This window comes from Lissotriton vulgaris, chromosome 4_1, assembly GCF_964263255.1.
Source record: "Lissotriton vulgaris chromosome 4_1, aLisVul1.2, whole genome shotgun sequence".
NCBI classification, from domain to species: Eukaryota; Metazoa; Chordata; class Amphibia; order Caudata; family Salamandridae; genus Lissotriton; species Lissotriton vulgaris.
This window is the reverse complement of record NC_141691.1, coordinates 2,012,053,177-2,012,066,233: the sequence shown is the minus strand read 5'-3', so window position 1 is coordinate 2,012,066,233 and position 13,057 is coordinate 2,012,053,177. Positions and strand designations below refer to the sequence as shown.

The following is a 13,057-nucleotide window of genomic DNA, read 5'->3' as shown; positions in this document are numbered from 1 at the left end:
CAACAACCACATCAATATTCAAAACAACTGTATATGGGCAGACGTCAACAGCCCCAACAACCATAGAGAGTCCCAATTCACTCCAAACTCAAAAGCTTATTCACAGCAGCATAAGCAATGCAATCAGCCCTCCATTTCTGCTGTTCACCAGTCCAGCGGGAGGGAGTGTAACAAAACGTCTCTTCCAGGGTATCCTCATCAATGGTCATAAGCATTGACTAGTCCAGCCCAAGTGCAGTTAACCCGGAGCACATATTAAAATATAATATATATAGTTATAAAACACCATTAATGTGCGTGGTACTTTTAATCGTATGTGTGTGTGTATATGAGCAACGCGGTTTTGCCACCGAAACGCGTCAAACCATCCTAAACGGAATAAAGAAAACTTTTCCTTGATTTACGATCCCACGGTGTCAGCGCCTGTTTGTATTTTCGGATCCAGGATTATATATATATATATATATATATATATATATATATATATATATATGTTCGAAAGGGCTGACAGCTTGCATCCACGCCGCAACCACACAAAGAGACTCGCACTCCAGGGTCTGTGTTTCAAGATGTTTTAATGGCGACGCATTTCGACCAAACGGTCTTCTTCCAAACCACGATTAAAAGTACCACGTACTTTAATATATCCTATCGAAAGGGTTTAAATGCCCAAATTACATTGATAATTGTGAGATGTTTTTAAATGAAAATTCGAACATTTCTGTAAAACAGAAAAGGAGACCATAAAGTGTAACCCCAGCTTTTATGAGAAAGGTAACTTCAAGGGAATGAGAGGCATTTTTAGTTCATTTGCTGCATTTAAAGCGTAACCGAGAAAAACTGGCACTGTGCCTTTTAAGATCTCACAGGACCCGCAGTGTCTCATCGTGCCCCACAGGTGACAGTTAGGTCAGTTCTTTTTTCTGGCTCCTTCTGTTAGGATCCTGAAGCACTGAGAGCTCTGCATTTTTTTAGACATTTTGTCAAGATATTTTCTTTAAAAACGCAAGTTTTTGCTATCATTAGACTGTTTTAAGCACCTAGAGTACATAAGACTATTTTTCTGACTGAAAAATGAAAAATATTCTGTCACATCATGCTTTCACTGCTCATGAAGTGCCTTTCTTGTGCTAAAAGTCGCAGACTGATCCATATTCAGTCTATATTATTTGTCTTTCTGCTTCTCATCGTACAGAGACATGCTACTATTGTCAGAAATTTACCAAAAGAACCCTGAAGGATAGAGAGAAGATCAGGCTGCATGGCCTACAAGACAGAGGAAAGACAGGATCTTCAAGAGGCCTTGGGAAGTCTCAATTCTCCTTCAAAGAGCTCTCCTCTCAAGAGAAGTCAGCACACAAAGGAAGATCTCATAAGGCAATTAAGAAACTCCATCCACCATCGACATGTAGGGGGGTCAAAATCAGGGCAAAATACCTGTGGGTTCGCTGTCGGCATCAAGATCGTCAATGTCATTGAGAGCAGCCTCAGAGACTCATCAACACTCGATGTCGAAGACTTCATTGGCCATCATCAACAAGGTTGCCGTCTAGACATTCACCAGCAGCTCTGTCGATGCTAAAGCGACTTCGGCCGTCGACGAAGAAGCACTTGGCGACATCATCAAGGTCGATGTCAAGGGCTCCATCAATGCCGAACCAACACTGACAGTCAACGTCGAAGCACCCACCGGCAGTTGAAGATACTCCATCAAAAGATTTATAGAGGTCGTCTAAGTCGAGACGCTCTTCAACGCTAAAGAATGCTCCCAAGGAGTTACGGCCCACGTCAAAGCAACCAGAGAGGTCCCAATCGACATCGAAGACCAGATCTAAGAGAATAATGACAGATACAATTTTTATTAAGGCTTGCCTGTTACAGACATATGAAGGTGTCACCTGACTGTTCATCACTGACGTGGCTACCTCCAACATCATAGAAAATTAAATGTGTGTGTGTGTGGGTGTGTTCCAGGGTCCCTGCAGCACGTGGACCGGGTTATTCTACATTCATGAGTTCAGTAAGAATATGATGTAGAACCAAGATTACACGTAATTACCATTTTCTTGTATGCTTGACTGGTGGTGTCACACACTCCTGTGTGACATTGTCACAGAGGACCCATGTTTGGGTAGTTGTGAGACTTGTTGGTAAAAGTGACAAAGCTCTGATATTGCATGGGGACGCTCTGTGATTAGAATGAAATTTGTAGCAAGATTAGAGGAAACCAACAATATGATGTTTGCTTAAGAAGGAGTTAATTGGCTCATGAAACTAAGCTATTGTGGATATTGGAAAAAGAGGGAGAAGTGGGTACACTCTCCTAGTCCCCATAAGAAGGTCCTTAAAATGTAAGGGTGGTACTGAGAATTGTCATTGCCAAGATAAGGTCAGTTGCACTGGGTTGAGAATACCAAGTTAGGGATATATAATGAGATCCTACCAATTAGTTGAGAGCTTGGCTGGTTTTCAGTTTATGGAAAGCATCTTTTAGAATGCAGCCTCTCTGATCATGTGTTCCAGTGTTGCCATGATTGTTTTTGTAAATCATTTTCATCTTGCAAAGATGTTGGTGGTTTATATTGAGTGTGAGGCAGGTTTGGGAGTGATACACAGATTTCAGTCTCCTGTGATTTGATCAGAGGGTGTTCTGGGAGGTCCTTGTGAAAGATGTCCCTCATAAGGAGGTGTGCAAGATACAGCACAGGAGGGTGGTGTTGATGGCACCAGATTTAGTAGAGTCATCCGTGTCCACAGCAACGACCAGTATTCTGGATAACGGTGTTAGGTACGATCATTTTTAGTCTACTATTAGATAACCCTGAGGATAGTATTGCATTAGGCTGGATCAGGTCTAGTAAGGAAGTTGTCTGGTCCTATATGAAAACTGATGAGAGAGTGCTTTTGATTGGGTTGATGATTACATGACCGCTGGGTGGTTGCATGTGGCATCAAAATGTGTCTGTGTTGAGTGCGTTGGCAAAATGGGAACTTGTTGGCAGTGGAGATACTTGGGTTAACACAGACTCTGGTGTCCTCCAGTGTAGATTTGAGGTAAACACCACCTAAAAAAAGTAGCTATAATATTTGAAACGTCTTTGTCATCCACACTTGAATTAATTAATGTCACAATGAGTTCAAGTAGACTAATTTAAAATGTTTAAGGAGAGTTTACATCACAATTGTGTGTGTCTGTCTTCTTTAGCATTTTTAAGACATCAAGCAATGTTTATGGGATTAGTTTGCTTTTTCCACCCTCCAGAGCATAGTGTGAAGGGAAGCATTTATTCCAGTAAATTAATATTTGATTACTTCCAAGTCTAAAGCAATATATACACACAATGTTTACTTTGACCTACACATATAGTTACATTTGTTTAGTTGAACCACATTTTGCGTAGAGCTTTAATACTTTGCAATCTGTGATTTAGGAGAGGAAGTTCAGCTCACTCAGGAGAAGATGGACTCCATGCGAGTGAGGTACCTAATTGTCATCCAGAGCAGCTGGGACATCCTTCACAGGCTGGAGCAGACACTGGAGGCCTCATCCCAGGTGGACCCCAGCCAGGAAGACCTCAGCATCTGGTTGGGACGCATGGAGAAGGAGGTGGCCTCCATGAGCAGCTATGAGAGTGCCAAAGCAAACACACTGAGTACCGCTGACCAAGACAAGGTGGGTATAAGCCACGCTCAAACAATCAGGACAGTGACATGGAAGAATACCAGAGAGTGATAACCAAAGGATTCATAGCAACAGGCGGTCACTGCATCTCCTTCCCCAAGTTGCTTTCCAGGTTTTGACTATGGTTGTGCATCTGCTTTGCTTTGTCTAGTTTTACTCCATTCACTCCTTCACCTCCAACATGCAACCATCATCCTAGTGGAGAAGTGTGGCTCACTGGTTAGAGCAGGCAGACCCTGAGCAGAGGTCAGACCCGGGACCAGGGTTCAATTCCCGACGCGACAGGGTCTTGAGCTCAAATGTCCATGGACTCGATAATTCTCGCTTTGGTGCCTGACCTAATCATGGGTTCACACTCTGCAACTCTGGGCATTAAGCTTGCTTAATCTCCACAACGGCCCCCCGCGGCGGGATGCCTGGCTTTCACCTTGGGGATGCCCTGTAGGGGCTATCTCACAGGGAAAAGCCAGGACGGGTTCCCAAGCCAAGCGCGGAGATACCCCTTCGGGAGTCGATTCAGGCGCTATATAAGAAACATAATAATAATAATAATAACAATCCCCACATTTATTGTGTGGTAAAAGATTGCCTGGTGGATCATAAACAAAGCGAAAACTAATCAAGAACATGCTAATGGCATGGTCTTGGTCAACCTACATGCCTGATTTATATGTGGGAGATAAGCTAAAATGCATCATAAAAGGAGTAGTAAAGGAGTTTACACTGGGAATACAGACTACACTGATTTTAGGGGTATTGAATTAGGTAGAAAAATTGTCTTGGAAACTGAAATTTTTGCTTCCATTTCTGCCAATGATTTCTGTCACAAATATGACGAATAATAAGCTTAATTGAGAGAGGAACATCCTGCAACTAGTGAGTGCATTTTGCACCAAACATTTGCTTTATGGAAGCATGGCATAAACCTAACACAATAGACTAAACATTGAAAAAAAATTCTTCTCATGCTATGCTTGTAAATAAACGCACATTTTAGGTTCATTACAGAGGCGTGCTTGCCATTTTTTCGTATTGTCATTCTCATCATGCCACAGATTATATACACATACTTCCATCAAAGCAAGTTCATCCCAGTTCTTTACAGAGGAGGGATCCACAGTCATTTGGTCACTAGAGACTGCATACCACTTCTTGAGGCATATTACAGTGTTTTGTAATGCATGAGAGAAATCTGGGTACATAATTTTCCTATTGGTGGAAATTGAGCAAACTGGATTATCACAACCTCTCCATAGAGGCTGACCTGATTAAATTGGTGGATTTTCTGCTGCTGGTCAGGCAGAGCTGAAGTTCCACTAGCTACAGAAACATAATTTCTCCATGTTCACCTGTAAATCATGTCCTACAAGTTATAGAGTTGGTGTCCTAATGTACTAATCACTTTGAAGCCCAAAGTTGGATGATAACGCTAGTTTCTTTCCTTCAGTTTGAGCAGGTTGTGAAAGCCGAACTCGCTCATCTGTCCGGCGTTGGAAAACAACTGGATGAACTTGGAAACATTAAACTAGATGTCGAAAATATCAAGTCACAGCTTGCAGGTCACAAGGTATGTAAACAAGCAGAGACGATATTGGCCAAGGTTGAAAGTACTGATCGTTGAGGGAAGATCCTACTCATACACCGAACCAGATCAGGTGGACGAATGTTCTCTTACATCACTCCTAAACTTGTAAGGACTTCCCTGTCGATATCGGAGTCTCCTCTTCTTGGGTACCATGAGGAGCTGAAGGTCCCACAGGTAGGGTTAGGAACATATACCTACTCAGAGCCAGTATACCCACGCTGGTCATAGCGCACTCCACAAATACACATGACATAATATCAGCCTTGTTCTTTGTAGACAATGGCATGTATATAGATCAAACCCATGAAATCTAAGACACTCCTACAGAGCGGCATCCACTCAGACAGCAATTCTAGATGACATTTGTAGGTTTGGGGTGTAATTTTGGAGTCTTTCTATTGACTGTCCAAATATTCACCATCCTGTCCAGAAGCGGTAATACTCGTACCCTGTACTAGTTCTTCTTTTCCTTACTTCATCTTCCTTCCAGTGGTGTAGCAAGGGGAGTGCGGAGGGGGCGGTGCGCCCAGGGCGGCACGAGTTTTGGGGGTGGCGGCAAAAATCTTCACCAGCACCCTGCCCCCTCCTACGCTCTTCAGCCCGGCGTGCGGTAGCAAAAGGCAGGGACCGCCACGGGAAGCAGAGTGCTTGGCTACGTGCCTGCTTCTTTCATGAAAGAACTTCGGAAATGAGGATATATATATATATATATATATATATATATATATATATATATGTGTCTGTGTGTGTGTGTGTGTGTGCGTGTGTGTGTCTGTGTGTGTGTATTGATATATACACACGCGAAAAAACAAAGGTTACACAGAAGTTCTAGGTAGGAAAACTTTTTTTAGGTTTGGTATACAAACTCAAATTACACTCCAACATAAGAAATTCTACAGTTATTGTTATCTCTTAATGTTATGATTTATGCACCACTTATACACTTATTTCTATCTTATTCGTGCCAAACACACCTTAAACTACTCAAGCATAACACATTCATTACTTGTAGTTAGCTTTTGAAATTATCATTTACGCACCGCTTTCATATTACTATAAGTATTACTTAGAACTCACATTTATACTTACACACCACTTGTCAATTAATATCACTCTCGCATTTCCATACACAGTCTTATCAATTCACTTGCCACACTACATTAGCTCCCCCCGCTTCTCCATGCACTACTTATACTCTCGGATATTGCCTAAGTTATAACATGTGAAATTATTGCAGTATATAAAACACTTGTGACATCAGAAATTATATTATTAGCCAGAACACAGTGCTGGGTAAAGTGGCGACCGACCCTGAGGCAGCCAACCCCAGGCTGCACATTGCCTTTCGTCCTGCGCGGCATGGGCAGCTGGGCCGGACTTGCAACAAGGCCTTGCGTCCAACTCCCCACAGGCAGCCAACCCCACACTGTGCACATCCTTTAGCATGAGCAGCTGGGAGTTGTTCATAGGGCTTGGCCTGCCGCTAGGCCCTCTGACCAAACCCCCAGGAGGCTGCCACCCCCATGGTCACACACAGCATTTGTCATGCGCGGCCTAGGGTTGACCTTTGGGGCCCAGGGATCCCATCTCTTCGGTTCTGATTCCCCAGTGCAGCCCCGCTCCCCGAACCTTAATAGAGCTCAGGAACCACAAACCTTCGAGGCCAAATGCAATAAAAGAAGGGGAGTAGGGCTGCATGGCCCCCTCCCTGAACCTTTTTAGGCACTGAGGACCCGAACCCCTGGGGTTGTGCGTTTGGAAAAAAAAAAAAAAAGAGACGGGAAGGGGTGGGGGTCTTGGCTCCTGAAACATACCCGCTCTGAATTTTGAACACCCTGTTCAACTTATTTTGTAGGGCCATGGCACACTCTGGAGTGCCTTCAGGCCCTGTGAGTCCCACAGTTTATCCCTCTGGTGCTGAATGCCTATACGCTGGTCTCTTTCGCTAGGTTCATCTTGTTGCCTTCCATCTGTCTGGCTCAAACTGAGATGCCGGTCTGCACCTGAAGCCCAGTCCCACACTAGCCTCATCCCAGGCCACTCCTCAATACTTCTAAAGGCTCTTCTCCCTAGGCGCCAGGTCGGCCCACACCACCACTGCCAATGCCAGGGGCCCCGCCTTTGTAGCTGATACCACCAGAACAGGTTTCTGCCCCAGACCCATTCCCTGTGATGGAATTGCTGCTCCCTAATCATATGTTCAGCAAAGAGGCACAACGTCTCATGAAGAGGGATGCTTCTCATCAAGGAATTTTGACCCACTTGAGCATCTCATTCCAGATATAAATGACATTGTGTGTCACCATGGAGATTAACTTCATAGTGTTAGGGACTCAAGTGGACTTGACACATTGCACATCACTCGAGCATGAACTATATTTCCCGACTGGCCTTCCACCCCTGGAGGTCACCTTATACCACACTGTTATAATGATTATTGTTTTTTTTAAAGAGAGGCCTTTGGTCTCTGACTTCTCTCCCCAGAGGTCAAGGACAACCTCTTGATTGAAGTATTGTACCCAGCTGTTCACACTGTAGAATCCTAAACTTTAATGAACCTATATCGAAGTCCATTCTTGCTGTGTGTGTGCGAATCCCACCCCTTCTCCCGCTGTGAATAGGGTGGTGACCAGAAGGTATGGGTCGTCACCTGCCGACCCCCACCTTCTTATCAACACACCTGTCGCTAGAAAGCCAGTAGCAAAAATATTGAGGATTTTCAAGAAGGTTCTCCTTTCAAGGCAGACGGCAAGCTCAGAGCTTCCAGCAGCAACAATAAACCAACTCGCTGTACAAACAATAGAGAGGACATGGCAAAGGTATATGCCGCCCCTTGCCTCTTCGTCCTCTCCGTTCTTCCTCACCAGCCACCACAGACCGGGTAGTATCCTCTTTTTCAGGACACTGGAAAATGAGATGCAGCGCATGCAACAAAATTAGTTGTGTTTATTTAATTATTTACTTACCTCCGTTCATCCATATTCCGGTGTTTAATACCCCCCACCCTGCCCTTCCACACCTCACTGCCCCAAGGAACTCCTTCCACAGGCCGCTACTGTGGCCAGCACCACCACCACTTCCACTGCTGCCACCACCACCATGGGCGGCACCGCAGACCGATGTTGATTCCCTGCTTCTTTCCCGTAGAGAGGCACAGAGGCTACTGGAAGAGGAGGTTTACCCAGCACGCCCCCATTAAATCTTGGCTCGTGCTTGGACCTGGTGGAAGGTTTACTCTATGGGAAGCAAGGACACTGCCCCCTGCAAGATTTTCAGGGTGTATCATCAGTTAATGGTCTGGCTTCTTTACCTGAATTAGCCATGAATTCCGCTGTTGGACCACCCACACCTAAGGTGAAGTCCCTTCATAAAATTATGTTGACGCCAGCATTGGCCTTGGATTTACAATTGCCATCAGCAGAAACTAAAACCATTGTCCTCACAGAGGTCGTATGCAGTCCTTGGCAACATTGTATCCCTTATTGTCTTTTAATGAGGCATTGCTGGCCCCTATTCTGGCGGCCTGGGAGAAGCCCTCATCTACGCTGGCAGTCTACAGGCTTGTGGCCTAATTCTACCACTGAGCACCAGGCAAGCCCCTATTCCTTTCTACTCCTCCCTTCCCAGAGGGCCTGGTTATTTAGGTGTCCAGCTTCCCCCACTGTGCCATCGGATATAGAGCTTAAAGAGTTAGAGGCTTTGGTAAGAAGGCCTTTTCAGCCGTAAACATGGCTTTGAAGCCAGTAAACGACAAGTGACTTCTTGCCCGGTATACACATGGCCCAAATTATGCTGTTGCACTTCCCTCCATACATGAAAGACTATTTTCTGGTGGTCATTATTGATTGATAAGATGCTTACCCAACATTACTAAGTTTGGTCACTTGACACGACTGGCTGTCGCCCGGCCATGGGAACCTCCATTTCAATCCTTTGCCTCGCTTGACTCTAAACATCTAATTTTGCTTCTGACGTCCAGTACAACTCAATGGATCTTGCCTTTGATAGAGTGCAACTCTGCGGTGATAAGTTGGATTCTTGGCTAGAGAGATTGCAGACATCAAGAATTCAGCTTCCGTTGCCAGCCAAGGACTTTCAGGCCTTTTGCGATTTTGGTAGAGGTTCATCTTTTCGTTCCAGAAAATACCAACTACTCCAGCAGCAACCAAGCCCCCTCGTTCACCAATACTGGGGTTGTTCCAGTGGACGGGGCCACAAGACATCTTTACTGTGATCTTGGTACCACAACTCTAATGCAAGCTTCACAAACTTTTGCTTGCATGGTCTTGTGATACAGGGGGCTAATGCTTGGCGCTACTGCAGGAGCACTGCGGTATCAAAAAATCTTTTTGAAAAAGGATGAAAGATGTAGGGTAGATATGTCTAGGGGTTGACTGTCTGCAAGGGGTTGGTTACAGGGCCTGACCGTAGGCTAGGACCTGTGTCCGGCCCCACGATCAGCAAGAATCTGTGTGTGGTGATGGGGCTGGCCAGATGTGGGCTGTTGGTGGCAGGGTCTGGCTGCAGGCAGGGTGACTGCCAAGGTGTTGGGGGATCAGTGCAGGACCTTTTTTTTCTAGATAATAAACTAATGATATTAGTCAACGGAATGCTGTTTCTCTGTCTTTCATGGGTGGCGAAGTACCAGTTTTCAATGGCATCTAGTGGGTTTTTGGGTTTCCTGCCCCCCCCCCCCGGTAAGGGCAGATTGGAGGTAATTACCTCCGTCTGCCCCCTGGAGAGGCAGAAAGACTGATGCCCCACTAAGTGGGGGTGGGGACAAGGCCATGCCCATGATTGGCAGTCCCTATTTATATAGATACATATGTTTTTTAATGGTTTCTCTGGCGTACAGTGGGTTTTATTCCCCCTCACCCCCCAAGGATGGGAAATATCAGATGTAATTACTCCAATCAGCCCGGGGGGCACAAAGACTGATACCCCATTTAGTTGGGTTGGGGGCATGGCTATGCCCATGGTGGATGAAGCTGACCCCTATATTGACTTTTTTAATAAAAGTGTTCCCTGTTATCTAGTGGGCTTCCCCCTGGTAGAGGCAGACCTGGGGTAATATCCCATCCACCCCCAGGGGGTCAGAAAGACTGAAATATACAAAGGTGCTTGGGGGAGCATATGTCCTTGCCTAAGGAACCACTTCACTATCCCTGGTGCCTGATGGGAGAATTCCTGCTAGGGGACTGCTCTCCTGTGCCTATCTCCAAGCAGGGATCCACTGGGCAGAGGTAGCATTGGAAAGGGGAGATTTTCCCCTTTCTAACAATACCTCTCCCAAAGCAATCAGTTGTTGGGGCTGAGCTATGTGCTCCAAGCACTGATCCAGTGAAAGTAAAACACGACCATTGACTCGTTTTACTTTCACTTTAATGATGTCCGCGCGTGCTGATCTTCATTACAGTAAACAAAAAAACCAAAAAACAATCAGGCTGCTCATGAAGCTCTTCCAGAGCAGGACGTAAAAATAAACGAAAAGACTCCCTGAGGAGGGGACTTTACATACCTCCTCAGTGTCAGCCAATGGCCAACTCACGAACTGGGGAGGTAGTGTCAGATCATGATACTGCACTTGAAAAGTTCAGGGGAGAGGGGCCGCCCCGCTGCACGTGCCGTTTCCAGGCCCTAGGGAACCCATCTCCCATCTAAAACAAGAAATGCAATAGGCCTCGCAGTTTTTTGAGTTGGAGCTATTGGCATAGCTCAACAGCTACTGGACAAAAATTGCCACTTTGCAGGTGCCGAACAGAGCAATGCTCCATGAAACAGCCTGACAGCCGAAAACGATGTTGATAGCCTACAAAATAAAAAGGCAGAGCAGGATGACCAGGAGGAAGCACAGACGAATTGGGATGGCCAGCGCAAGCAAACAGAGTGAAATCACCTGGGTGTGACCCAAGCATGCAAAGGTGGGAGAATCAGGCCCAATGCACCAATAAAAACCCCGTATTTATAAATGGCACAACAATAAACAAATGGCAATTCATGGGCATGCCAAAAGCTGTTAGAGGAATCCGCAACAAGTCTTGCAGACAGCGCATGTGCGCTGCCTAGGCTCGACCTAAAAATAACGGGAGGTGGCTCTCTGCCCTTCTCACCCCTACGAGCCTCATTGAGGCCCCAGGCACCCCATCCTCCAGGGCCGTTGATTTAAACTTAGGGCAGGAGGGAGCATGTGGACCCCATCCACTGGAGTGATTTAATTGAATGAGTAGGGGGCAGGTACGCCCACCTCCCCAAGTAATTTCCCTCCCAGAGCCTTAATAATGCGCTGTGACCCCACCCCCATGGCAATTTAATGAAAAGGGTAGGGGGAGAGCAATATTGGCTTCCGCTGCACCAGGGAGAGGGAGCCAGTGGGGCTGTGGGGGCCCTGTGGCTCCAAATGTAAGAAATGTGGGGTTTCTCGGGTGGGTACCAGGGCACCCCAATTAAAAAAAAAAATATTAAAACAAGTGTGTTCTTGGCTTTTGCACAGCCCATGGGGCTGCTTGCAGGGAGCTGGTGGGGCAATGGTAGCTTAGAGCTCTCACCGCAAGCCCCCAACAAAAATTAAAGATGTTGGTGTCCTGGGTGAGCACTGGGACATCCAATAAATAAATATAAGATTGATAAATAAGTGGCAGGAGCCCCATAATGTTCTGCAAGGGCTTTTAAATGATATTGTTATTTTTCGCTAGCAAAACCACTGACATTCACCATTTATAGTTATCTCAGGTAACTATAACTTGAGTCCTAAAGTAACAATAACTCACCCCGCGCCATGCACTGCTAATTAGAGAACATGTTACATCACTCATGACCGGTTTTATGACATTATTGATAACATCTCTGCAACATCTGAAATTACATCATTGATGATTGTCTCGCTCTACAAATACAATAAATAAACACAATTGATGACAACACTGTGCATGGTAGGGGCGCGAGTTATAGTTTCTAGAAAGAACTGTAACCAGTGAATTTTCTAGGTTTTTTTCATGTGAAATAGTATGTTTTAAGAGACATTTCCACCTTATCTAAGCTGTGATGTAAAGGTACCGTGAGGCAAAACATCACAATGTATAGGCAATCAAGATAGGATTTTCACAATGTAATCTACAGCAATGTAATTACAGGTGATTTAATGACTGACCTGTCAGTTGAATGGATAATGGTGGGTACTATGCCATGATCAGAGGCGCTCAGAGAGCAGGGGTTCGTGGGGAATGAGTGGTTTATGCATTTGAATCATAAGAAGTCAGCAGCCAATGAAGTGTGTGGGTGACAAATGAGTGGTTAGCAAGGAACCGAACAAATGTCTGTTGGCTTCGTTGAGACTAAAGCCTCATGTTGATGACTGGTGTAGGGTCTGGTGTATTTTCCAGCACAAACTTAAGATCATTGATTAAGAAACTGATGTTTCCTGGTGGACAGTAAAGGGTCACTGCCTGATTTTCAACCGAGACAATGACTAGTAAATGATGTTCAAAAATAAGGGAGGGCAATTTTACATTGGGGACCCTTCTTCGTGTTGGTTTATCCTCAAACTCTTGCTTAATTTATATGGGATTTGGCATTGGATCTTATGGAACACACCCCAGTAATGGAGCAACAGTAAGATGGCCATAAAATTAGGGTATAGGAAATGATTAAACATCAATTGCATAATCAATCAAACGCATTGTATGCTATTGTAAAGTTATTTTGGAGTGACTTATGGATCACAATGAATTAGATGTATCTATAGCAATCTTCAAAACAGCTACTTTGATATCCTCTCTGCTGCTCTAGTCCTG

General features: G+C 45.1%; 1 protein-coding gene across 2 annotated transcripts in view; it reads left to right on the top strand.

The window, feature by feature from the left end:
• Positions 1–13,057, top strand: part of LOC147724873 (microtubule-actin cross-linking factor 1, isoforms 6/7-like) — a 540,420-nt gene that overhangs the window by 270,131 nt on the left and 257,232 nt on the right. For both annotated transcript variants that reach the window (XM_086966403.1, XM_086966402.1), the window contains exons 8-9: positions 3,432–3,673; positions 5,130–5,249. In XM_086966403.1, coding sequence (XP_086822529.1) covers positions 3,432–3,673; positions 5,130–5,249 — 362 coding nt within the window. The remainder of the gene's footprint in view (positions 1–3,431; positions 3,674–5,129; positions 5,250–13,057) is intronic.